General features: G+C 45.0%; 1 protein-coding gene across 2 annotated transcripts in view; it reads left to right on the top strand.

Annotated features, from left to right (window-relative positions):
• TMEM240 (transmembrane protein 240) overlaps positions 1–26,990 on the top strand; it is a 64,554-nt gene that overhangs the window by 24,024 nt on the left and 13,540 nt on the right. For both annotated transcript variants that reach the window (XM_069740924.1, XM_069740925.1), the window contains exon 3: positions 25,409–25,617. In XM_069740924.1, coding sequence (XP_069597025.1) covers positions 25,409–25,617 — 209 coding nt within the window. The remainder of the gene's footprint in view (positions 1–25,408; positions 25,618–26,990) is intronic.

Genomic DNA, 26,990 nt, shown 5'->3' with positions numbered 1-26,990 from the left:
TTAATGCACTTCCAACATAGCCACCCAGCCACCGTGCTGTCCAGATCTGTTTACTGGCTAAGTCTTTAAAATGACTTCCAACACCTATGAGAAGGTTGTGAAAAGAGAAACTAGTTCCCATTGCAGTCACTCACTTCAATTTGTAAAGTGAGCCTGAGAGGTGGAATCTCAGCATGCTCTGTCCGAGCTGAACCCACGACTTCAACAACATTACTAGCCACTGAGTCACCATGCTGCCAGGAGATTATTTATAGGTAGGTTATCAATATGACTACCAGCAGCAATGGCAAAATCATGAAAGAGAAAGCTAGATGCCCAAGGAATCAAGTCAGTTAATTGATTTTAATTTCTGAAGTGTACTTGAGAGGTGGAATCTCATTAATGTTGGTCAGAGTTGAACCAATCCAGTGCTAACCACTGAGCCACTGTACTAGCTGGCAACAGCCACTGTATTACCCGGCAACTGCCACTGTGCTACACTATAAGCATCACCAAGCCACCACCATGCATCACTGTAGTAATCAATAAGCTCCCACTTTGCTTCACTGTAGACATCCCCAAGCCCCATCCATGCTACACTGTAGGCAGGGTGTTCCTTTCAGTATATGCTTTGTTTTCCCTCCTTCAAAAAGTACATAATGACACTGACACTTGGGTTACAGCATAATGACACTGACACTTTGGGTACAGGGTAATGACACTGATACCTTGAATAGGGAGTAATGATGCTGACAATTACGGAACAGAATAATTACACACTGATCCTTGGAATATATGATCGACACTGAAACTTGAGGTTCTCCTCTTTCTGGCTGGATGCTCATCTAGTTCTCATCATCCATTAGTGACAATAACCCTGAATGAAGCTACATTGTATTTCGTTGCTTGTACCTCCTCATACTGGTTTAAGCATGTTCTGATTTTTCTTCTCTGTAGTTTATGCTCATCCTGGAACCGGTCATGCAGATGATGTGATCATGTCCTTTTGCACAATGATAACAATTATCAACAATCTAAATGTAAACAATTTTTTTTGAGTTGTGATATTTATACGAGGTTGAGATCTATAATGTCCTGCAGTCCAGAAAATTATCTACTATAACAATATGTAGTATATAACCACAGCACACATGCAAAATCTTTACTGGAGAATAAAGATATGGGGCTGGCCGGACACAGTGGTGAACCGTCTCCTGACCCAGTGCGATGATAAGGCGGTGTCACGATCCATTTTTGGATTCGTGGCAGCTATGGTTCCACGAGCGGGGGTTAATGTCAGCTTCCCTTGCTGGAGCCCTGCTGCAACTGCAGAGTGGCTAGGTCAGCTGATGTGGGTGGTGACCACACCCACCATCCTTTAAATAGTCACCTGATGCATCAGCTGACTGTCCGTGATAGAGCATTCTATATTGACCAAGCCTGGAGGATGGAGCGCTCTGGCTGCTGTGGTGTTTCAGCTGGTTTCGTGGTCTGGGTACCTTTCTTCTGCTGTGCAGTGCTTTGCAAACAGAGAAGGCTATTAAGCTAAGTGTGATGTTTTTGTCCTCGTCTGTCTCGTGTTTGTCACTGTCCCCTGTGTCATTCCATCTGTAGTAACTCTTGCCGGCCAGTGCACTAGCCAAGGCAGTGCTAGGTGACAGCGAGTGATGAAGTTCCTGAGGGCGGTGAGGGGAAGGACCCACTTAGGGCATTAGGGGAGTGCAGGGCCAGTCTCGGGTTTGAGCAGGAGGTGTCCATACCTCATTTCCCTATCAGTAGGATCTTCCTCTCCCCATTTCCATCCTGTTGTGTGTGTGTCGTGCCGTCCGCTGAGCTACCCCCTGTGTGGTCACTCCATACCATGATAGGCGGCCACAGGGCACAGCATTTTGAATATGGTATCATACATATGAATTTGCAGGACTGGATTGCTTGAAATAAATATGGCAAAAATGGTAAACTGGGAAAGATTACCCATTTAATCATTTCATTATTGTATTATCAAAAGTTCTGTAGCTTTCTTATATAATCTCTGCTTCATTTCTATCTATCCATAATGCTTCCATCACCCATCTACATCATCTATCATCCATCCATCTTAGGGAGCACAGTGCGGCTGTAGAGGATCTGACTGTTGTTTCTCGGGGCCCGTTTCGTTCCTCTTTCTCCCACATACATTTATACCAGTTTCTCTTGGCACCGCTGGGCATGAACACGACTGATGGCGATGATCTCGATGAAGCTGCTTCACACCTCTTTCCTATTCATCACATGTGCTGTGTTGTGCACACGCTGCAGCTGGCAATAACAGATAGTCTGCAAGAGGGACATGCTGGAACTCTGATTAGCAAAGTTAGGAAATTGGCGATTGCTGCCAGAACCCCTAAAATTGATTCCATCTTGAAGAGACGTGCTGGAAAAGGGGCAATGGTGGATCAAGCCACTCGGTGGGGCAGCACCTATTTAATGATTGAGCGATTCCTTGAGCTGAAACCCTTCCTTGTAGATATGGATGACCCTCAGGTAACACTACATGAAGGTCAATGGACACAGGTGGCTGAATTGAAGGAATTACTTCATCACCCATTTACAGTTACTAAAAAGTTACAAGCTGAGGATTTAACTCCTGGCATTTTTATAAAGGAGTGGAAGAACTTGTTGTTTTGCCTGTCCCAAAGAGGAGGTTTAATCGCAGAAGGCATTTCTACTTCCATGAAATGGAGAGAGACACTGCTATTAGAAAATAAAATTATTCTTGCAGCTGTTTATGTGGACCCGAGTCATTGTATATTGCTGGATGATCAACAGCTTACTAAAGGAAAAGAAGCTCGGATTGAGGTAGCAGTTAGGATGAGTGGGATACAGGACGGCCATGAACAAGAGGACTCGGTTCCTGCCAGTGTTGCTGCTGCCGTTCCTTCATCCTCATCAGATGAGGAGTTTGATTTCGACAAGTATTTGGACGAAATGGAGCAGGCAAAGCGTTGCCACAGGAAAAAAGATTCCACTCCCATAGAAAACAGATTGACTATATTTCAACACACTTTTTCACTGGCTCTCAAAGAAGTAGAAGAGTTCAATCGTTCATCAAAACTGACTGTGCACAAGGCAATTCCTTTAAACCCTGAAATTGTTAGAGATGTCGCCCATGTGGTTACTGCTTTGTCACCAACCAGTAAGTGTAGAGAGGTTGTTCTCTAGCCTTAAAATGATTAGGTCAGATGTGAGGTAATCTATGGAGGAGGATCTGATGGAGGCGATACTATTTCTCAGAACAAATTCATAGACTGCACAAATGTTATTCAGTACATTTTTGTTGAACATTGTTTTTACCCACTTACCGCATAGTGTATAATAAATTGTAAATATGCAAAAGTTTTTTTTTGTTCTAAAGTTGTATTCCAATAAATATATTTTATGTTCTGTCTAAACGGCTTGATTATTGTGTCATAATAAAGATTAAAAGCCTGATGTTACCATTTTACCACAGTAAATTTATCACTTAAACTTAAACATGAGCCATGTATGAGGGAGTCAGAGTCGTGGAGTCGGAGTCAGTGTCATGGAAATTGAGGAGTCTGAGGTTTGGCTTACAGATTCCACAGCCCTGATTTTGTGTGACTGTGTGGGTTTCCTTCCATGTTCTGAAGACAGACCTGTAGGAGATATGACCCCTGATGGGTGCAGTGATGTCTGTATAGTGCTGTACAATCTGATTATTTATTATGCTTCATAAGAACGGTCTCACTTTGCAGACATTATTGCCCCGTCAGGACTCGCATCCTATCAGTATGTCTTTGGAAGTGGAGCTGCTCATACTCTGCTACATTCATTGTTTATGGGACCATCTGACAATGCAGAGCTCCGTTATTTCCAGACAGTCCTGAAGACAATGAATACAGTGGAGGATAAGCCCGCATGCCTCTGGTCCATTCATTGTTTATGGGACCATCTGGGAAAGCAGAGCTCCATTATTTCCAGACAGTCCCATAGACAATGAATACAGAGGAGGATAAGCCTGCACATCTCTGCTCCATTCATTGTTTATGGGACCATCTGGGAAAGCAGAGCTCCATTATTTCCAGACAGTCCCATAGACAATGAATGCAGTGGAGGATAAGCCCACGTACCTCTACTCCATTCAAGAATGGGATGGATCTACAACACTTGTGCACCGGGCTCTGGAGACCGTGTCATGGAGATTATTACATGATGTTTTCTAGTACGTGGACATGTCAGAAATGTCCCACAGTGAATGGCCGCCCTTACCGGTCTCTTGTCTGAGAAAACAGAGACTAATGCCCAGCCTGCTGTTGCTGGTGGTTAAGCACCCATGGGGCAGCATGGTAACACTGTTGCTTTCTTTTTCTTGTTGCTGTTTTCATTGGTTCAGCTCTGACCAAGAACAATGAGATTCCTCCTCTCAGAAAATGAAATCAGTGACCACAAGGGAACCTGCTCTTTCTTTTCATGACCTGTTGGCGGGTACTGATAGGCATATTAATGTCCTAGCCATCAGGTAATTCTACGGTTGCTCAGTGGTTAGCTGAATTACCTTTCAACGCTTGGGTCCTTAGTTCAATTCTGGCTAAGGTCGGAGTAATTCTACCTCTCAGTTGGACTTTAGAAATTGCAAATGGACCCACTCTAGTTTTTCATGAGCTGTCAGTGGGCACTGATAGACATATTGGTGACCTAGCCATCAAGTAATGCTCAGGCAGCACGGTGGCTCAGTGGTTAGCACAATTACCTTTCAACGCTTGGGTCCTTAGTTCAATTCTGACTGAGGTCGGAGTAATTCTACCTCTCAGTTGGACTTTAGAAATTGCAAATGGACCCACTCTAGTTTTTCATGAGCTGTCAGTGGGCACTGATAGACATATTGGTGACCTAGCCATCAAGTAATGCTCAGGCAGCACAGTGGCTCAGTGGTTAGCACAATTACCTTTCAACGCTTGGGTCCTTAGTTCAATTCTGGCTAAGGTCGGAGTAATTCTACCTCTCAGTTGGACTTTAGAAATTGCAAATGGACCCACTCTAGTTTTTCATGAGCTGTCAGTGGGCACTGATAGACATATTGGTGACCTAGCCATCAAGTAATGCTCAGGCAGCACGGTGGCTCAGTGGTTAGCACAATTACCTTTCAACGCTTGGGTCCTTAGTTCAATTCTGACTGAGGTCTGAGTAATTCTACCTCTCAGTTGTACTTTAGAAATTGCAAATGGACCCGCTCTAGTTTTTCATCACCTGTCGGTGGGTACTGATAGACATATTGATGACCTAGCCATCAGGTAATGCTCAGGCAGCACGGTGGCTCAGTGGTTAGCTCGATTACCTTTCAATGCTTGGGTCCTTAGTTCAATTCTGACTGAGGTCTGAGTAATTCTACCTCTCAGTTGTACTTTAGAAATTGCAAATGGACCCGCTCTAGTTTTTCCTGATCTTCCCATTGATTTTGCCAAAGGTTATCTTCCGAGCAGCACGGTGGCTCAGTGGAAAGCACTGGTGCCTTGCAGCATGGGAGTCCAGGGTTCAAATCCCACCATGGATGACATCTGCAAGGAGTTTGTATGTTCTCCCTGTGCTCAGGTGGGCTGCCACCCATGCTCCAATGACATACATGTAGGGGCCAGTGATGGAAGAACTGTGGCTAGTGATGGTGTTACCTGGGCATCATCCAAGAGGGCTGCTTGCCTGTCCACTTCATTGGGCAAGTATCCTGAGACTGTCCTAATACAAGTAGCAAGAAATTGAGTTGTTAGATATTCAGCTCCGTTGCAACTGAGCTGTGAAAAGTCCTTTTTGGACTTAGCAAAATTTTTCAGGCTTTTATCCCTCACATTTCCCTAAATCCAAATGTTCATCCAACCCTCAGAAACACAGGATAGCAGCTGTTTACCTCCATCGTACAGGTAACACCATCATTTAGCACAGCACTTCCATCACTGGCCCCGACCTGTATGTCTTTGGAGCATGGGTGAAGGCCGAGTCAAGCACAGGGAGAACATACAAACTCCTTGCAGATGTCATCCGTGGTGGGATTTTAACTCTGGAATCCCATGCTGCAAAGCACCAGAGCTTTCCACTGAGCCACAGTGCTGCTCATAATACAACCTTTGGCAAAGTCATTGATATTGCTACCAGCACCTATGGGAAGATCAGGAAAAACTAGAGCAGGCCCATTTGCAATTTCTAAAGTAGACCTGTGAGGAGGAATTACTCCAACCTCAGTCAGAGAAGAACTAAGGAACCAAGCATTGAAAGGTAAGGGCACTAACCACCGAGCCACTACAGCATTACCTGATGGCTAGGTCATCAATATGCCTATCAGTACCCACCGACAGGTCATGGAAAGGAAGAGCGGGTTTCATTTGAGGTCTCTGATTTCATTTTCTACGATGTGTCTGAGAGGAGAAATCTCATTGACCTCAGTCAGAGTTGAACTAAGGACCCAAGCGTAGGATGGCAATGGAGGTAACCACTGAGCCACTGTGCTGATTGAGAGTTTGTTTCTGGCCAGATCATCAATAGGACTCTCAGCATTTATGGGAAGGTCAGAAAAAATAAGAGCAGGTCCCATTACAATTTGTAAAGTAAACCTGAGAGGAGGAATCTCATTGTCCTCAGTCAGAGGTGAACCCAGGATTGGACAGCAGCAGTGCTAACCACTGGGCCATCCTGCTGCCTGAGAACTAAACTCTAGGTAAGGCTACTTTCACATTTGCGTTGGTACTCGCCCGTCACAAAGCGTCGGCGCGACGTACCGACGGACGTTTGTCCTTTCACATTTCCATCTGTAGTCCCGGGGAGGAAAGAGCGTGAGTGCGAGATTTCCGGCCGGGCATGCGCAGTCAGAAACACTGGATACAACCTACAGAAAAACGCTCCCTTGAATATTTTTTTCAAAAGACGGGCCGTCACATTTCGCAGGATCCAGTGCCCAGCGGACAAAACATGAGTACATACGTCGCTAATACAAGTCTATGGGAAAATGCAGGATCCTGCATTTTCAAAAATCCACGTATTGCGTTGGCAGAGGAAAGACGGAAATGTGAAAGTAGCCTTAGTCATCAATATGACTCCAAGAACCTTTGGGAAGGTCAGGAAAAATAGATGTAGCTGCCCAACATATCTAACTAATCTGTTCATTGATTTCAATTTCTAAAGTGAGGTGGAAAGTTGCACCTGTCCACACTGCTAAAAGTACCAATATCTAGTTTAAAATCAGTATCACTGTGCTTGATTGGCAGCAAACTTGCCTGACCTTAATTCCATAAAGAATCTATGAGGTATTGTCAAGAGGATGATGAGACACCAGACCCAGCAATGCAGACGAGCTGAAGGCTGCTATCAAAGCAACCGGGGCTTCCATAGCACCTCAGCAGTACTACACGATCCTAGAAAAAAACACTCTTCAAAACCATTTCAGGAAATAAAAAACTTCATCATAAACTTCCAAAAGAAGGATCTTTTAATGGGATTTAAATGCTGCGTAGGGAGCAGTGAATATTCATTTTCTTTAATAGCAGACACACGTGATGCCCAGCCGCTGCAGGAAGCCAGCGGCTGCGGCTAACAGTGGGCTCGCAATTAAACAGAATATTGCTCTCCACTCCCATAGTTCCAGGCGTGGGGAGCAGTGAACATTCCAGCAGCTGATCTCAACATGTGAGGGCGCATGGCAGAGTTGTCATGCGCTGTTAGACACGGAAATCAGCTGCTGGCATCAGAACAGGACGCAGCGCTGCAAGGGAGAGGAAGAAAGGTGGGTAAAATCTTTTATTTTTTTTGTATGTGTCCACCATGATGGGGACCATGATTATCAGGATGGAGATGAGGGCCATGTTTACCGGGATGAGAGGGACCATGCATACCAGGATGGGGATGATGGCCATTTGTACCAGGATGGTGATGGGGGCCATGTATACCAGGATGGGGATGGTGGCCTTGTATACCAGGATGGAGATGGAGACCATGTATACCAGGATGGTGATGGTGGTCATGGATACCAGGATGTGGATGGTGGTGATGGATATCAGGATGAGAATGGGGGCCATGGATACCAGGATAGGGATGGTGGCCATGTACACCAGGATGAGGATTGTGGCCATGTTTACAAGAATGGAATGGGAGCCATGGATACCAGCATAGGGGTGGTGGCCATGTTTACCAGTATGGGGATGGGGGCCATGGATATTAGGATAGGGATGGTTGCCATGTCTACCAGGATGGGAATGAGGGGGCAATGTATACCAGGATGGGGATGGGGGCAATGAATACCATGATGGGGATTGTGACCAAGGATACCAAGATGGAGATGGTGGCCATTGATACCAGGATGGGGATGGGGGCCATGTATACTTGGATTGGGGGCCACATATACCTGGGTGGGGACATATATACCATGATGGGAATCATACATATGAGGATGGGGACATATATATACCAGGATTGGGGATATTAGTGCAGAATTGGGGGACATTACCCCTATAACATTGTCAGCAGCAGATACCATCACCCCCATAAGAATGCGTCACAACCACATTTTTACTTCATTTATTTTTCTCCTCTAAAACCTAGGTGCGTCTTATGGTCTGGTGCATCTTATAGTCCAAAAAAGGGTAACTTATTTAAAAATACAGTGGTGTGAAAAAGTGTTTGCCCCCTTCCTGATTTCCTATTCTTGTACATGTTTGTCACACTTAAATGTTTCAGATCACCAAACAAATCTAAATATTAGACAAGGATAACACAAGTAATCACAAAATGCAGTTTTCAAATAAAGGTCTTTATTATTAAGGGAAAAAGAAATTCAAAAACTACAGGGCCCTGCAAAAGAATAGGAAATCAGGAAGGGGACAAACACTTTTTCACACCACTGTATATCTATGAAGGGAAGTGTGAGTTCAACAAACTTTGTGTTAGGCAAATATAAGAAACTTCATAATATACTGTTTCTGTTGAAAGAAATCTGCTTTTTTCTCCACTCATGTGCCACTTCTTGCTCTCCCCCGTCTTCTGGACTCACCATCCACTCTCTAAAAACAGCTAAGGCTAGTTTCACACTAGCATTTTGCTGATCTGCGGAGGACTGCGGACTTCTTCCGTGAAGCCCCGCCCTCGGCCGCACCTCCGCCTCTAGCTCCGCCTACTTCTGCATGCGGCCGGCATGCGGCCTGCGTACCTATCTTTAACATTAGGTACGCAGGTCGTGCGGCTGTATGCGGATACTTCTGCATGCGTCGTTTTGATGATGCGTAGAAAAAAAAATGCTACAAGCTGCCTCCTACGCTGGTCGCCGCATCGTCAAAATGACGCATGCAGAAGCATCCGCATATAGCGGCAGGACCTGGGTACCTAATGTTAAAGATAAGTACGCAGGCCGCATGCAGAAGTAGGCGGAGCTAGCAGCGGAGGTGCGGCCAAGGGCGGGGCTTCATGGAGGAAGTCGCAGCCCTCCGCAGATCAGCAAAACGCGAATGTGAAACCGGCCTAAAGGTACCTTCACACATAACGATATCGTTAACGATATCGTTGCTTTTTGTGACGTAGCAACGATATCGTTAAGGAAATCGTTATGTGTGACAGCGACCAACGATCAGGCCCCTGCTGGGAGATCGTTGGTCGCTGAGGAAAGTCCAGAACTTTATTTCGTCGCTGGACTCCCTGCAGACATCGCTGAATCGGCGTGTGTGACACCGATCCAGCGATGTCTTCACTGGTAACCAGGGTAAACATCGGGTTACTAAGCGCAGGGCCGTGCTTAGTAACCCGATGTTTACCCTGGTTACCAGCGTAAAAGTAAAAAAAACAAACACTACATACTTACCTACCGCTGTCTGTCCCCGGCGCTCTGCTTCTCTGCACTCCTCCTGCACTCACTGTGAGCACAGCGGCCGGAAAGCAGAGCGGTGACGTCACCGCTCTGCTTTCCGGCCGCTGTGCTCACAGCCAGTGCAGGAGGAGTGCAGAGAAGCAGAGCGCCGGGGACAGACAGCGGTAGGTAAGTATGTAGTGTTTGTTTTTTTTACTTTTACACTGGTAACCAGGGTAAACATCGGGTTACTAAGCGTGGCCCTGCGCTTAGTAACCCGATGTTTACCCTGGTTACCCGGGGACTTCGGGATCGTTGGTCGCTGGAGAGCTGTCTGTGTGACAGCTCCCCAGCGACCAAACAGCGACGCTGCAGCGATCCACATCGTTGTCGGTATCGCTGCAGCGTCGCTGAGTGTGAAGGTACCTTAAGTCCAATTTTATTCAAGACAGATAGACTGCCAGCACAATATGGTGTCAGGTTTCAGCAGGACAGTGAGGTGTCAGGTTACAGCAGCACATTGAGGTGTCAGGTTACTGCTCCATCTGTAATAAGCTCTGGCAGCATACCCCAGTGATATGATATGATCGCCAGGGTTGCTTCATTTCACATTTTCCTGGCTGACTTGAAATGTAGAATTCCTACCCCATGATTACTACTTTATATCTCCAGTCATGTAAAACTCCAAAAACATCTACATATAAAAACAGGGGTGCTCTGTACTTGGAGGGACGGACTTTATCAGGTATAACATAATCAATTACTGGTTCCACTTGCATACTTGATATAACTTCTTTGTAGGACATTGGCACATTACAATTGGTGCCCCTTCACAGCCTTTACTTTTTTGCCCCTTATTACTCTTCCCCCATATATTTTGCCCTGTGCACACCATCCCTTACGATGATTATTTATATATTGCACCATACACTCATGATATAAATCACATGTCAGTTTGTTTGTTTTTTTCTTTAAATACATTGCCCCTGGCACACTATACATGTAGTGTAGGGCAGTATTTACCGCTCATATACATATATATATATATATACAATACCAACAACAAGCCTTCACATGGCAGACCCAAAGAAAATAAGCCAAGGATATATAAAAAAATATATTTTATTAAACAAATACACATACAAGATAAAAACAGGGCAGTAGCCACCAGTGCAGCAGCAAAAGTGGGACTCCCACAGGGACTGCCTCATAAAGGTACTCAGCAAGTAAAACAGTAACAGTTACTCAGGTGCCTAGCTTTGCATCCAATAAAAAGATATATGTGAAACATACAATATGATATATGTGAAACATATATGTGAAACATACAATATGATATAAGATCAATAACAATAAACAGAGTGATCAATATATTAATAATAAGTAGTCCAAGTGAACCACACTATACACATACAGAAATAAATATGTATACTAAAAATAGCCAGCTAGGAAACCATATATATGAGCATAGTACTAATAAAGGTATAGTTACCATGAGGAAGACCCCGGGGACCCACCACACCCGACGCGCGTTTCGCACTGAAATGCTTCGTCCAGGGGTGGTTGGGTACTGGCCAGATAGGGGTTATAACACGGTCATGACCAATAGAAACATAGATGAAGATAATGTTAAAATTACTAACACCTGTGTAAGCTGGATACCGATAGGAGGGCGTCCTGATGCTGCGTAACAAAAGTAACGAGGTAACGTACGATACACTATCAGAACGCCGGAATGAAAGTAAATACCCGGAACCGGAAGTGACCGCATCAGGTCAGCGCAGCGCAGGTATCTGGCAACAGTTGCCACAACAACACCAGGAGCCAATAGTGGCAGAGAATGGACCGTAGCTGGAAGGAATACTACAGGGCGCATGCGCAGATTACGACTTAACACTGGTTACTGGTATTCTTTGTCTCTATATGCGGTATTTGTATATCACCCTTAGTGTGATGCACATTTCACTTCGGGGTGCCTTTTGTCCTGTTGCCAGTCTGTGGTTTAGTTGTTAGTAACCACGGTTAGCGTGTCGGTACGCTTGCGCATTCGCTGGCATGTTTGCAGATCTTGTGCGCCTGCTTTGTCACAGTTTGCTTATCAGCTGTGTATACTCCTGGCAGTGTTAAGTCGTAATCTGCGCATGCGCCCTGTAGTATTCCTTCCAGCTACGGTCCATTCTCTGCCACTATTGGCTCCTGGTGTTGTTGTGGCAACTGTTGCCAGATACCTGCGCTGCGCTGACCTGATGCGGTCACTTCCGGTTCCGGGTATTTACTTTCGTTCCGGCGTTCTGACAGTGTATCGTACGTTACCTCGTTACTTTTGTTACGCAGCATCAGGACGCCCTCCTATCGGTATCCAGCTTACACAGGTGTTAGTAATTTTAACATTATCTTCATCTATGTTTCTATTGGTCATGACCGTGTTATAACCCCTATCTGGCCAGTACCCAACCACCCCTGGACGAAGCATTTCAGTGCGAAACGCGCGTCGGGTGTGGTGGGTCCCCGGGGTCTTCCTCATGGTAACTATACCTTTATTAGTACTATGCTCATATATATGGTTTCCTAGCTGGCTATTTTTAGTATACATATTTATTTCTGTATGTGTATAGTGTGGTTCACTTGGACTACTTATTATTAATATATTGATCACTCTGTTTATTGTTATTGATCTTATATCATATTGTATGTTTCACATATATGTTTCACATATATCATATTGTATGTTTCACATATATCTTTTTATTGGATGCAAAGCTAGGCACCTGAGTAACTGTTACTGTTTTACTTGCTGAGTACGTTTATGAGGCAGTCCCTGTGGGAGTCCCACTTTTGCTGCTGCACTGGTGGCTACTGCCCTGTTTTTATCTTGTATGTGTATTTGTTTAATAAAATATTTTTTTTTATATATCCTTGGCTTATTTTCTTTGGGTCTGCCATGTGAAGGCTTGTTGTTGGTATTGCATTTTAGTTCCTTCATGACCCCGGTAGGGTTACTATTTGGTGTTTTTTTTTTATATATATATATATATATATATATATAATTACACTCTTTTTCATCGCTAGTCAGTTTCCAGCCTAAAGTTGCTTGGTCACCCTAATTATTTTTTTATATTTATTTTAATTTAAATATTTTTTCATCACTTGTTTATATCAACACATTGCTTCACATATTGTTTGGTATTATACACTTGTTGTCTTTGCACATTTTGCTTTTCTTTTACATGGCTGTGTACCTATGAGATGTTATTATATGTGTATATTTATTTTCTTTTTTGTGGGCGTACTTTGCCTACACAAGTTTACATATACTGTTGTCCGTCCTGATATTTATTAGTTCTATGTTTAAAGATTTTTTTACATTTTTTTTTACATATTTTTTCACTCCAAGTACAGGCACATGCTGTAGTGCCAGTTGCCAAAAACTAAATAAAGGCAAAAAAAATAAAAATAAAAAAAATATATATACAGTGGGGCAAAAAAGTATTTAGTCAGTCAGCAATAGTGCAAGTTCCACCACTTAAAAAGATGAGAGGCGTCTGTAATTTACATCATAGGTAGACCTCAACTATGGGAGACAAACTGAGAAAAAAAAATCCAGAAAATCACATTGTCTGTTTTTTTATCATTTTATTTGCATATTATGGTGGAAAATAAGTATTTGGTCAGAAACAAACAATGAAGATTTCTGGCTCTCACAGACCTGTAACTTCTTCTTTAAGAGTCTCCTCTTTCCTCCACTCATTACCTGTAGTAATGGCACCTGTTTAAACTTGTTATCAGTATAAAAAGACACCTGTGCACACCCTCAAACAGTCTGACTCCAAACTCCACTATGGTGAAGACCAAAGAGCTGTCAAAGGACACCAGAAACAAAATTGTAGCCCTGCACCAGGCTGGGAAGACTGAATCTGCAATAGCCAACCAGCTTGGAGTGAAGAAATCAACAGTGGGAGCAATAATTAGAAAATGGAAGACATACAAGACCACTGATAATCTCCCTCGATCTGGGGCTCCACGCAAAATCCCACCCCGTGGGGTCAGAATGATCACAAGAACGGTGAGCAAAAATCCCAGAACCACGCGGGGGGACCTAGTGAATGAACTGCAGAGAGCTGGGACCAATATAACAAGGCCTACCATAAGTAACACACTACGCCACCATGGACTCAGATCCTGCAGTGCCAGACGTGTCCCACTGCTTAAGCCAGTACATGTCTGGGCCCGTCTGAAGTTTGCTAGAGAGCATTTGGATGATCCAGAGGAGTTTTGGGAGAATGTCCTATGGTCTGATGAAACCAAACTGGAACTGTTTGGTATAAACACAACTTGTCGTGTTTGGAGGAAAAAGAATTCTGATTTGCATCCATCAAACACCATACCTACTGTAAAGCATGGTGGTGGAAACATCATGCTTTGGGGCTGTTTCTCTGCAAAGGGGCCAGGACGACTGATCCGGGTACATGAAAGAATGAATGGGGCCATGTATCGTGAGATTTTGAGTGCAAACCTCCTTCCATCAGCAAGGGCATTGAAGATGAAACGTGGCTGGGTCTTTCAACATGACAATGATCCAAAGCACACTGCCAGGGCAACGAAGGAGTGGCTTCGTAAGAAGCATTTCAAGGTCCTGGAGTGGCCTAGCCAGTCTCCAGATCTCAACCCTATAGAAAACCTTTGGAGGGAGTTGAAAGTCGGTGTTGCCAAGCGAAAAGCCAAAAACATCACTGCTCTAGAGGAGATCTGCATGGTGGAATGGGCCAACATACCAACAACAGTGTGTGGCAACCTTGTGAAGACTTACAGAAAACGTTTGACCTCTGTCATTGCCAACAAAGGATATATTACAAAGTATTGAGATTAAATTTTGTTTCTGACCAAATACTTATTTTCCACCATAATATGCAAATAAAATGTTAAAAAAACAGACAATGTGATTTTCTGGATTTTTTTTTCTCAGTTTGTCTCCCATAGTTGAGGTCTACCTATGATGTAAATTACAGACGCCTCTCATCTTTTTAAGTGGTGGAACTTGCACTATTGCTGACTGACTAAATACTTTTTTGCCCCACTGTATATATATATATATATATATATATATATATATATATATATATATGTATATATATATCTTTGGCCTTATTTATATATAATATAATATATTATTTTACCACCATTTATTCCCGATCCCGGTTTGTTTGCTGTTTCTTTTGATATAAAAACAGGAATAATATTGACGGCTCTGTTATCTGCTTACAGCGGTGTGCACAGAGCCTATAATGAGACACTTTGTGTGCCGCCAAATGGTGCTTGTAAATGGAAATATACCCTGTGGATTCAAGGATTTTAGGAGGGGACTCGCTCTATAATATAACATCTGATGGAACATGCCACAATTTAACAAAAAAGAGGCTCTGAATTTTTATGGGTTTTACTGCAGAAAATGTAGTTATAATATCACCTCTGCCCAGTGCTCCCTCCAGCTTCTTCCTGCCAAGCTTGGCTTGATTGACTGGTCTATCCCAATTTGCATAAAGGCTGGAGAGAGCCGCCCAGTGGACTTCTCGGCTGGAGAGAGCCGCCCAGTGGACTCCTCGGCTGGAGAGAGCCGCCCAGTGGACTTCTCGGCTGGAGAGAGCCACCCAGTGGACTTCTCAGCTGGAGAGAGCTTCCCAGTGGATTTCTCGGCTGGAGAGAGCCACCCAGTGGACTCCTTGGCTGGGGAGAGCCGCCCAGTGGTCTCCTCGGCTGGAGAGAGCCGCCCAGTGGACTCCTCGGCTGGACAGAGCCACCCAGTGGACTCCTCGGCTGGAGAGAGCCACCCAGTGGACTTCTCGGCTGGAGAGAGCCACCCAGTGGACTCTGGCTGGGGAGAGCCGCCCAGTGGTCTCCTCGGCTGGAGAGAGCCGCCCAGTGAACTCCTCAGCTGGAGAGAGCCGCCCAGTGAACTCCTCAGCTGGAGAGAGCCGCCCAGTGATCTCCTCAGCTGGAGAAAGCCACCCAGTGGTCTCCTCGGCTGGAGAGAGCCGCCAAGTGGACTCCAGCTGGAGAGAGCCGCCCAGTGGATTCCTCAGCTGGAGAGAGCCGCCCAGTGAACTCTTCAGCTGGAGAAAGCCACCTAGTGGTCTCCTCGGCTGGAGAGAGCCGCCAAGTGGACTCCAGCTGGAGAGAGCCGCCCAGTGAACTCCTCAGCTGGAGAGAGCCGCCCAGTGAACTCCTCAGCTGGAGAGAGCCGCCAAGTGGACTCCAGCTGGAGAGAGCCGCCCAGTGAACTCCTCAGCTGGAGAGAGCCACCCAGTGGTCTCCTCGGCTGGAGAGAGCCGCCCAGTGGATTCCTCAGCTGGAGAGAGCCGCCCAGTGAACTCCTCAGCTGGAAAGAGCCACCCAGTGGTCTCCTCGGCTGGAGAGAGCCGCCAAGTGGACTCCAGCTGGAGAGAGCCGCCCAGTGAACTCCTCAGCTGGAGAGAGCCGCCCAGTGGTCTCCTCGGCTGGAGAGAGCCGCCCAGTGGATTCCTCAGCTGGAGAGAGCCGCCCAGTGAACTCCTCAGCTGGAGAAAGCCACCCAGTGGTCTCCTCGGCTGGAGAGAGCCGCCAAGTGGACTCCAGCTGGAGAGAGCCGCCCAGTGGATTCCTCAGCTGGAGAGAGCCGCCCAGTGAACTCTTCAGCTGGAGAAAGCCACCCAGTGGTCTCCTCGGCTGGAGAGAGCCGCCCAGTGGATTCCTCAGCTGGAGAGAGCCGCCCAGTGAACTCCTCAGCTGGAGAGAGCCGCCCAGTGAACTCCTCAGCTGGAGAGAGCCGCCAAGTGGACTCCAGCTGGAGAGAGCCGCCCAGTGAACTCCTCAGCTGGAGAGAGCCACCCAGTGGTCTCCTCGGCTGGAGAGAGCCGCCCAGTGGATTCCTCTGCTGGAGAGAGCCGCCCAGTGAACTCCTCAGCTGGAGAGAGCCGCCCAGTGAACTCCTCAGCTGGAGAAAGCCACCCAGTGGTCTCCTCGGCTGGAGAGAGCCGCCAAGTGGACTCCAGCTGGAGAGAGCCGCCCAGTGGATTCCTCTTTCAAACCACAGACTCCTCTCTCTGTGCATAGCTTGTTGGTAATTTTTTGTACTAATGAATAATATTTTATGATTCTTGTGGCTTGGGCAGCATGTGAGCATGTGACTTGTGGTTCCTTTTAATAATGTCCCTTTAAAAACCCCAATTAGTGATGAGCGCGCGTTCTCTGATAAGATGTTTTACGAGCACGCTCGTGCGCTTATAAAGTGTGTTCGGCGTGCTCTAATACTATGCTTGAGTCCTCGTGGCTGTTAGACAGCCGCAACACCTGGAGGGTTTCCCTGTTTGTTAGGCAATCCCCGTGTGTGTTGCGGTTGTCGAAGAGCTGGGAGACATGCAGGCGGGGGGGGACTCAAACATAATATTAGAGCACGTCGAACATATTCTATTAGCACGCGAGCATGCTCGTAAAACACCTTATCACAGCACGCTCGCATATCACTAATTGGGGTGCACATTTATCCTGCACTCTTCGCTGAGCACTTAGACTGGGGTTTCCTTGTAAATCTCTGAAATATGTGATTCAGATGAAACCCTCGACGTCGGATTCCCTATAATGAGGCAGATGGGGACAATGTTTTTTCAGCAGGGCAGGGGGAATGTCCGTTGAGGGGTTAGCATAGATCCCCATAGTAAGTGTCTTCTCCGCAGCTGTTATTACAGATTATACAGGTAGTCTGTCTTCAGTGCTAGCTGTTACTGGACCACATCTAATTTAGTCGAGGGTGCATTCACAACAGGGTCTATATTGAACACCTGCTTCCGCTCCTCCAAAGATCCTTTGCCAGTGTAGCGGCTCCTTCCCTGCAATCTGTCGACCCGCTGTGTGTTCTAGCTCTTTTTTCTTGCTCTCTAGTTAACCAGCGGCTTCTGCCTGTGCAGGTGTGTCACATTAAGTCATTTGTGGATTGTGTCTGCCGGAGGATGCGCTCCGCCGTGCGGCTCTTTGTTTACAGAAAACATTTGTATGTTTCCAGCATTTTTTGCCGAGGCCTAATACTAATACCGGTGTGATTGACAGCCCTGCTATCTCCGCATAACCCTCGCTACCTGCGCTGCGCTCTTGCTGCATTGTGTCAGCGAGGTTGCAGCCATGGATGCAGCACTTTGTGCCATTAATCCCCTGCTGAGCGACTGCAGAGAGACACGAGTAGGACTGACTGCAAAGGAAGCGGAGGCTTGCCCAATAGAAACATAAAGGGCCACGGCACGCTCGGAATTTGCCAAACCAGATTGAGATTCAGGTCATGAAGCATTTGTCACGCCCGGCATTTATTAAGGGGAAATCCTGCAAAACTCAGTTTCAATGATGATATCGGTGCCAACTGTATCATGGCTGTTGCACGGTATTGCACCATGTAATACGGTCATACAGCGCACAGATAACGACACCGTCATTAATTACATACTCAAATAGCGATAATAGGCAATGCAGATGCTACCATAGTAGTGACGACACGCGGTGCCAAAATAAATGCCACCATACAATACTCACATACCAAGCTCCAGACAAAAAGCAATGTAATACGGTAAATAAAAAATACTGCTATACAATTACTATTAGGATTCAGTTTGGGCACAAGCCTAAATCAAAATAAGGCAATGATGGTGCTGGTGGTGATTCATGCCACCAAACCCCAACATGTGGGGGGGGGGGCAGACATTTGTGGCACCACTCAGATTCCACCCATCACGGGTAGGAGGAGGAAGGATTTGTGTAAGATGAAACAGGACGGACACGCAGCAGATTTGTGGACGCAAATTCCACAGTGGACTACAGCTCCGGGCATGCGGATGAGATTTGACGTTTGTATGTTATACATGTGGATTTTGCTGCAGATTTGGGTCAGAAACATTTCCGAGGGCGTGTTGACATTTTTTTACTGAATTTTTGGAGTGAAAATTCCAAGTTTTTCAGGATTTTTATATTTTTGGGAGGAATTTCTGCTCCAAAATCTCAGCAAAAAAGACTCAGTGTGATCTTGCCCTGAGTGTGGACCCCTTAGCCTCCAGCTCTTTCCACCTATTCTCTTAGGTCTTGTTCACAAGTACTGCATGTTAAGTAGACATTGTTAGACAATCTCTGCATGTGTTGCGGCTGTTGAACGGCCGCCAGACATGCAGCCGCAGAGACTCGGACATATTTTTCGAGTACACCAAAGTCAATCGGTTAGCACCCGAGCATGCTCAGATAACACCTTATCCCAGCACGTTAGCTCATCACTATTACTCATCCTACTATATAATTGTCTAAGGGTCACTTCCGTCTTTCTGTTTCGGGTATTCATTGGTCGCGGCCTCTGTCTGTCATGGAATCCAAGTCGCTGATTGGTTGTGGCAAAACGCCCACGACCATCGCCACGACCAATCAGCGGCGGCCACAGTCCAGCGGCAATATGGCCGCTCCTTCCTCCCTGCAGTCAGTGCCCGGCGCCCGCATACTCCCCTCCAGTCAGCGCTCACACAGGGTTAATGGCAGCGCTAACGGAGCGTGTTATGCCGCTGTGTAACGCACTCCCTTAACGCTGCTATTAACCCTGTGTGACCAACTTTTTACTATTCATGCTGCCTATGCGGCATCAATAGTAAAAAAATCTAATGTAAAAAATAATAATAAAAAAAAAAATCGTTATATACTCACTGTCCGTCGGCCCCTGGATCCAGAACAGGCCTTTCCCGCTCCTCGCAACGCTCCGGTAACCGCTCCATGCATTGCGATCCCACGAGATGATGACATACCGGTCTCGCGAGACCGCCACGTCATCATCACGCGAGACCGCAATGCACTCTTGAGACCGGAGCACACGAGGAGCATCGGTAACCGCTTCGATCCGGGGGCCAACGGAGGGTATATAACTATTTTTTATTTTAATTCTTTTTTTTTAACAGGGATATGATGCCCACATTGCTATATACTGCGTGGGCTGTGCAATATACTACGTGGGCTTCGCTATATACAACGTGGGGTGCGCAATATACTATGTGGGCTGCGCTATATACTACGTGGGCTGCGCTATATACTACGTGGGCTGCGCTATATACTACGTGGGCTGTGCAATATACAACGTGGGCTGTGCAATATACAACGTGGGCTGCGCAATATACAACGTGGGCTGTGCAATATACTACGTGGGCTGCGCAATGTACTACGTGGGCTGCGCAATATACAATGTGGGCTGCGCAATGTACTACGTGGGCTGCGCAATATACAACGTGGGCTGCTCAATATACAACGTGGGCTGTGCAATATACAACGTGGGCTGTGCAATATACTACGTGGGCTGCGCAATGTACTACGTGGGCTGCGCAATATACTACCTGGGCTGCGCAATATACTACGTGGCTGGGTAAGATACTACGTGACTGGGCAATATACTACGTGGGCTGTGCAATATACTACGTGGGCTGTGCAATATACTATGTGGCTGAGCAATATACTACGTGGCTGGGCAATATACTACGTGGGCTGCGCAATGTACTTAGTCGGCTGCGCAATGTACTACGTGGCCTGTGCAATGTACTGTGTGGGCTGTGCAATATACTCCGTGGCTGGGCAATATACTGCGTGGGCTGTGGAATATACTACGTGGCTGGGCAATATACTACGTGGCTGTGCAATATATTATGTGGCTGGGCAATGTACTGTGTGGGCTGTGCAATATACTACGTGGCAGTGCAATATACTACATGGCTGGGCAATATACTACGTGGGCTGGGCAATATACTACGTGGCTGGGCAATATACTACATGGCTGGGCAATATACTTCGTGGGCTGGGCAATATACTACGTGGCTGTGCAATATACTACGTGGCTGGGCAATATACTACATGGCTGGGCAATATACTACGTGGCTGGGCAATATACTACGTGGCTGGGCAATATACTACGTGGCTGGGCAATATACTACGTGACAGGGCAATATACTACGTGGCTGTGCAATATACTACGTGACTGGGCAATATACTACATGGCTGGGCAATATACTACGTGGCTGGGCAATATACTGCGTGGCTGGGCAATATACTATGTGGCTGGGCAATATACTACGTGGCTGGGCAATATACTATGTGGCTGGGCAATATACTACGTGACAGGGCAATATACTACGTGGCTGTGCAATATACTACGTGACTGGGCAATATACTACGTGGCTGGGCAATATACTACGTGGCTGGGCAATATACTACGTGGGCTGGGCAATATACTACGTGACAGGGCAATATACTATGTGGCTGTGCAATATACTACGTGACTGGGCAATATACTACATGGCTGGGCAATATACTATGTGGCTGGGCAATATACTACATGACTGGGCAATATACTATGTGGCTGTGCAATATACTACGTAGCTGGGCAATATACTACGAGGCTGGGCAATATACTATGTGGCTGGGCAATATACTACATGACTGGGCAATATACTACGTGACAGGGCAATATACTACGTGACTGCAATATACTACGTGACAGGGCAATATACTACGTGGCTGTGCAATATACTACGTGGCTGGGCAATATACTACGTGACTGTGCAATATACTACGTGGCTGGGCAATATACTACGTGGCTGGGCAATATACTACGTGACTGTGCAATATACTACATGGCTGGGCAATATACTACGTGGCTGGGCAATATACTACGTGGCTGGGCAATATACTACGTGACTGTGCAATATACTATGTGGCTGGGCAATGTACTGCGTGGGCTGCGCAATGTACTGTGTGGGCTGCGCAATATACTTTGTGGCTGGGCAATATACTACGTGACTGTGCAATATACTATGTGGCTGGGCAATATACTACGTGACTGTGCAATATACTATGTGGCTGGGCAATATACTATGTGGCTGTGCAATATACTATGTGGCTGTGCAATATACTACGTGGCTGGGCAATATACTACGTGACTGTGCAATATACTATGTGGCTGGGCAATATACTACGTGACTGGGCAATATACTATGTGGCTGGGCAATATACTACGTGGCTGGGCAATATACTATGTGACTGGGCAATATACTACGTGGCTGGGCAATATACTACGTGACTGTGCAATATACTATGTGGCTGGGCAATGTACTGCGTGGGCTGCGCAATGTACTGTGTGGGCTGCGCAATATACTTTGTGGCTGGGCAATATACTACGTGACTGTGCAATATACTATGTGGCTGGGCAATATACTACGTGACTGTGCAATATACTATGTGGCTGGGCAATATACTATGTGGCTGTGCAATATACTATGTGGCTGGGCAATATACTACGTGACTGTGCAATATACTATGTGACTGCGCAATATACTATGTGGCTGTGCAATATACTACGTGGCTGTGCAATATACTACGTGGCTGGGCAATATACTACGTGACTGTGCAATATACTACGTGACTGTGCAATATACTATGTGACTGTGCAATATACTATGTGGCTGTGCAATATACTACGTGGCTGTGCAATATACTACGTGGCTGGGCAATATACTACGTGACTGTGCAATATACTACGTGACTGGGCAATATACTATGTGGCTGGGCAATATACTACGTGGCTGGGCAATATACTATGTGACTGGGCAATATACTACGTGGCTGGGCAATATACTACGTGGCTGGGCAATGTGCTGTGTGGGCTGCGCAATATACTACGTGGGCTGTGCTATACACTACGCATACATATTCTAGATTACCCGATGCATTAGAATCGGGCTACCATCTAGTAAGATATATAACCACGAAACTATATGGCTGAGCCAAGAGATGAATGCGGGATTTTCCATTTCTATTAAGATAAGGTGCGCACAATCGAAATCCCAGAAGAATTCATCAGAGTTTTGTTTGCGTTTTACAAAATGAAAACGCATCAGATATCACAGCGAATTGTAATTCTTTTGTTTTTAGTGCAAAGGGTGAAACGTGCATCAAATCTTCAGCGCTATTGCAGACAATTCCACAGCAATATTTGCTGCTGCAGATTTGCAGTGGGAGGACAAGGGCAGCAGGAAAGTCCTGTGCGCCATTATATAGCTATAAGAATGATTATATGGTAGGCAGAATGTAACGTGTGCGCACAATGAGTGTCCGTCTGCAGGATCGCGCAGAAGCTGCTCCTGAGGCTCTGTGCACACTGAGTTTTTTTTTTTTTTGAGGTGGTCGTTTTCTAGAGGAAAACGCTGCAGGAACTGCTCCTCCTTTTAGCAATTTTTTAGGTAGTTTTTTCATTTCCTGAAGCGGTTTTGCAGTTTTAGAAAAGTTTTTTTTTGTATGCTTTTGATTGGACGGTGATCAGTTCGCAGCAGATTCGTTCAAGTGACGTGCATTTCCTTTTTCCATCATCAAACGTTTTTCAAAACTGTGAAGCTGAAAAAAAACACTCAAAACACTAATCACATGAACAGCAAAGTTTTTTTTTTTTACAATAGAAATTAATCGGAAAAGTCTTTCAAGATTTTTTAAATTATTTTCTAGGAAAATGTGCACTCCAGGAGGCAAATAGTGCTCCATCCCCCCTGAGTCTTGCTGTATGGCTAAGCAGTACTATACAGCCATATGTGGGGTATTTCTACATCCAGCAGAAATTGTGGAACTCAGTTTGTTGCCATTTTTACCCATTTCCCAGTGTGAAAATCTAAAATCTGGGGCTAAAACAAAAGTTTGGTGGTAAAAACGTAATTATTTTTTCTTCACTTCCCAATGGCATAAAATTGTGTGACACACCTGTGGTGTCAATATGATCACTGCATCCCTGGATGGATTCATTGAGAGGTGTAGTGTGTAAAAAAAAAAAAAAAAGGGTTAATTATGGGGGGGGGGGGGGGTGAGGGGGGGGTATTGCTGTCCTGGCACCTCAGGGGCTTTGCCAATGTGAACTCCAACATTTCCCTCCTTCCCTTCTGAGCGTTGCACTTTGCCTTAATAGTAGTTTTCGACCACATATGTGGTATCGGTGTAATCAAGAGAAATTACACAATAAGGCTGCATTCACACTAGCAGTATTTGGTCAGCCTAAGTTAAGGGATCCATTTTCTCCTGTTACCCTTGTGAAAATAAAAAATGGGACTAAAATAACATTTCTGTGCGAAAAATGTTATTTCTTTTATTTTCACAGCTCAACCTTATAAACTTCTGTGACGTTCAAGGTGTTCATGACACATATAGGTAAATTCATTTCGGGGTCTAGGAAGTTTCCACTGTTTCGGCACATCAGGAGCTCTCCAAACGCAACATGGCGTCCTCTAATTATTCCAGCAAATTTTGTATTCAAGAAGTCAAATGGCTCTCCTCCCCTTCCGAGCCCAGCCATGCGCCTACACAGTAGTTTTTCCCCACTTATGGGCTATCAGCGTACTGAGGAGAAATTGCACAACACCTTTTGGGGTTCATTTTCTGCTATCACCCTTGGGAAAATTAAAAAAAACTGTCAAAAGTAAAAACTAAAAAGTGAAATGTTCATTTTTTTTTTCTTTCCATGTTTCATTAATTCCTGTGAAGCATCTGAAAGGTTAACAAACTTCTTGAATGGAGTTTTGAGCACCTTGATGAGTGCAGTTTTTAGAACGGTGTCACTTGTGGATATTTTCTGTCATTTAGACTCCTCAAAGTCACTTCAAATGTGATGTGGTCCCTAAAAAAAATGGTTTCATGAATTTTGTTGGAAAAATTAGAAATTGCTGATCAAATTTCTATAAAAAAAAATAAGTTTAAAAAATTGTGCTGATGTAAAATAGACGTGTGGGAAATGTTATTTATTAACTATTTAGAGTGACATGACTCTGATTTAAGGGCATAAACATTTGAAAATTGCGACATTTTTACCAATTTTTTTTTCCAGAAATAAATGTAAGTCATATCGAACAAACTTTACCACTATTGTGGCATACAATATGTCACGAAAAAACATTCTCAGAATCAATGGGATCCTTTGGAGCATTCCAGATTTATTACTTTATAAATTGACACTGACCAGAATTGTAAAATTTAGCCTGGTCATGGAAGTAAAAACAGGCTCAGTGGTGAAGGGGTTGAATTCTTAAAAGTTGGGCCAGAGGGTAAAAGGAAAAAAAAGAAAAAATATTGAAAAATAGTAAGCAGATGAAGAGGGAACATCTTGGAAACTACAGATGAGTTTGTCCGTAGGCTACTTGTGCAGGAGGCCATGTGATCAATAGTCATTTATAATAGAAAGCTCTTGATGATATTTGTGTTCGAACGCTTTACTTTTTACACTCTTCTTGTAATCCAACGACCTATTTTACTACATCAGTGCTATCTTTTGTTGGGTAAGTAGCTTCAGAGGTAAATGGGATTTCTCGTAGCAACCCAGAACTTTAGACATTGACGAGGCCGATGTCTACATCCATTCATTCTTCTGATAGAACCCATGTCTTTGGCCCAACTCTCAAGCTGATCCAAGTGACACATCTCATTGACATGTCCCATGGAAAAACCCATTCAATTGTTCTTCTCATTTAGCTCATTAATTAATAAGACAGTTTTCATTCTATTTATCCTGATCTAAGCATGGATTTTTCTTTCTCACCCCAACCACTCTTCCAGGTACCACGTTCACTATGTCATCCCGTACGACGGAGACCAGTCAGTGGTGGACTCATCAGAGAATTACTTTGTCACCGACAATGTAACTAAGCAGGAGATTGACCTGATGCTGGGACTCTTGTTAGGATTTTGTATAAGCTGGTTCTTGGTCTGGATGGACGGGGTTCTACATTATGCTGTCAGAGCATGGAGGACCAGTAGACGATATGGTAAGTGCATGATTTATTCATTATTTCCAGTTATCTCTGAACTGACCCATTGGCAACAATTTTGAAGCTTGGCCAACATGACCAAAACAGGTGAGACAGGAAGTCCTATGACATGGGTCTACTTCCTACCTAATGGTAATGTTTTTGAGATTTTCTTAATAATTAACAATTCTTAATATCTTGTTTCAACTTTATTTCTTGTGGCTCTGGTTTGGGTGTATTCAATTAGTTGGTCTCAGTTACTTAAATAAGACACCGGTCCATCAAGAACAAGCTGTAGAATTTTCCTGTTGTGTTGATCCATAAGAAGCAGAATAAATTTATTGTGCATTTGTTAAGGCTAGGCTCAAATATGTTGGTCAAATCATGGATTCTGCTGTGAGTTTTTCAATACTGAAACTCAAAAAAGATTTTAATCATATCATAGAGGTTGTCCGAGGTGGTAAAAATATGACTCTTCCAAAAAAGGTCCCTTACCTGTCTATCAGTTGTGTGTGGTTCAATAGCTCAGTCCTAATTTTTTCAGTAGAGCTAAGCTTCAATGCCAGTCCCAACCCTTGGACCTGTGTCTGACAGTTTCTGGAAGAAGGCAGCCATGGTTTTATAATCTTGGTCCACCTGTCAGAGTTACCAGGACAGTGTGGAGCCAGAAGACCGCAGCATCTGATTGCTCCTACTCCGGCGCTGAAAAGAAGCACTTCTCCTTCATTTTAATGGTGTTTATTCCTTCTAGCAGAACAGGGATTCATCAGCCATGTTGGAAATCTCTGTGCTCGTAGCTGAGCTCAATTGGCCACTCCTTTCCTCTTTATAATCTGGGCTCTGCTGCAAATCCTTGTCAGAGCTAGCATTTGCTGCATGGTTTCTGGATGGAGAGGTGTACATATGAGAAGGAGTGTTCAAAGAGCAATGTGTTACTTTTGCTTGGTTTGTATGTGTGGTAATTCCCTATCTTTCTCTATTTTGGTTTATTCCCCTACCTCCACGCCCCGCTGCATTCCTCTGTTATATGTGAGTGAATATTTTACATGCCTGGAGTTTTCTGTTAACCCTGGTTTGCGTTGCCTTGTTTGTTGGGTTGGTGTACTACGGTGCACTGTAGCGCCCCTCTTCCCTTGGTGGGGGAAGAGAAAATACGGAGGGCTGACTCAGGAGATAAGGCAAAGAAGGAGGCCCTGGCATCTTCACCTACAGAAGTATCCCAGGGAATAGGGCGAGCTAGGGTGTTAGGGACAGGGAAGGAGCTCCCCCCACCACTGCTTTCAGTTCGTCACACATATCAATGATTTGATTTACGAAGATCAAATTTGATAACTTTACTAAAATTAGAGAGCAGATGCCTCTTAGCATCTCTAAAGGGTTGGCCAAAATCT

This window comes from Ranitomeya imitator, chromosome 10 (genome assembly GCF_032444005.1).
Source record: "Ranitomeya imitator isolate aRanImi1 chromosome 10, aRanImi1.pri, whole genome shotgun sequence".
Lineage (NCBI taxonomy): Eukaryota > Metazoa > Chordata > Amphibia > Anura > Dendrobatidae > Ranitomeya > Ranitomeya imitator.
This window is presented reverse-complemented; position numbering and strand designations above follow the sequence as displayed.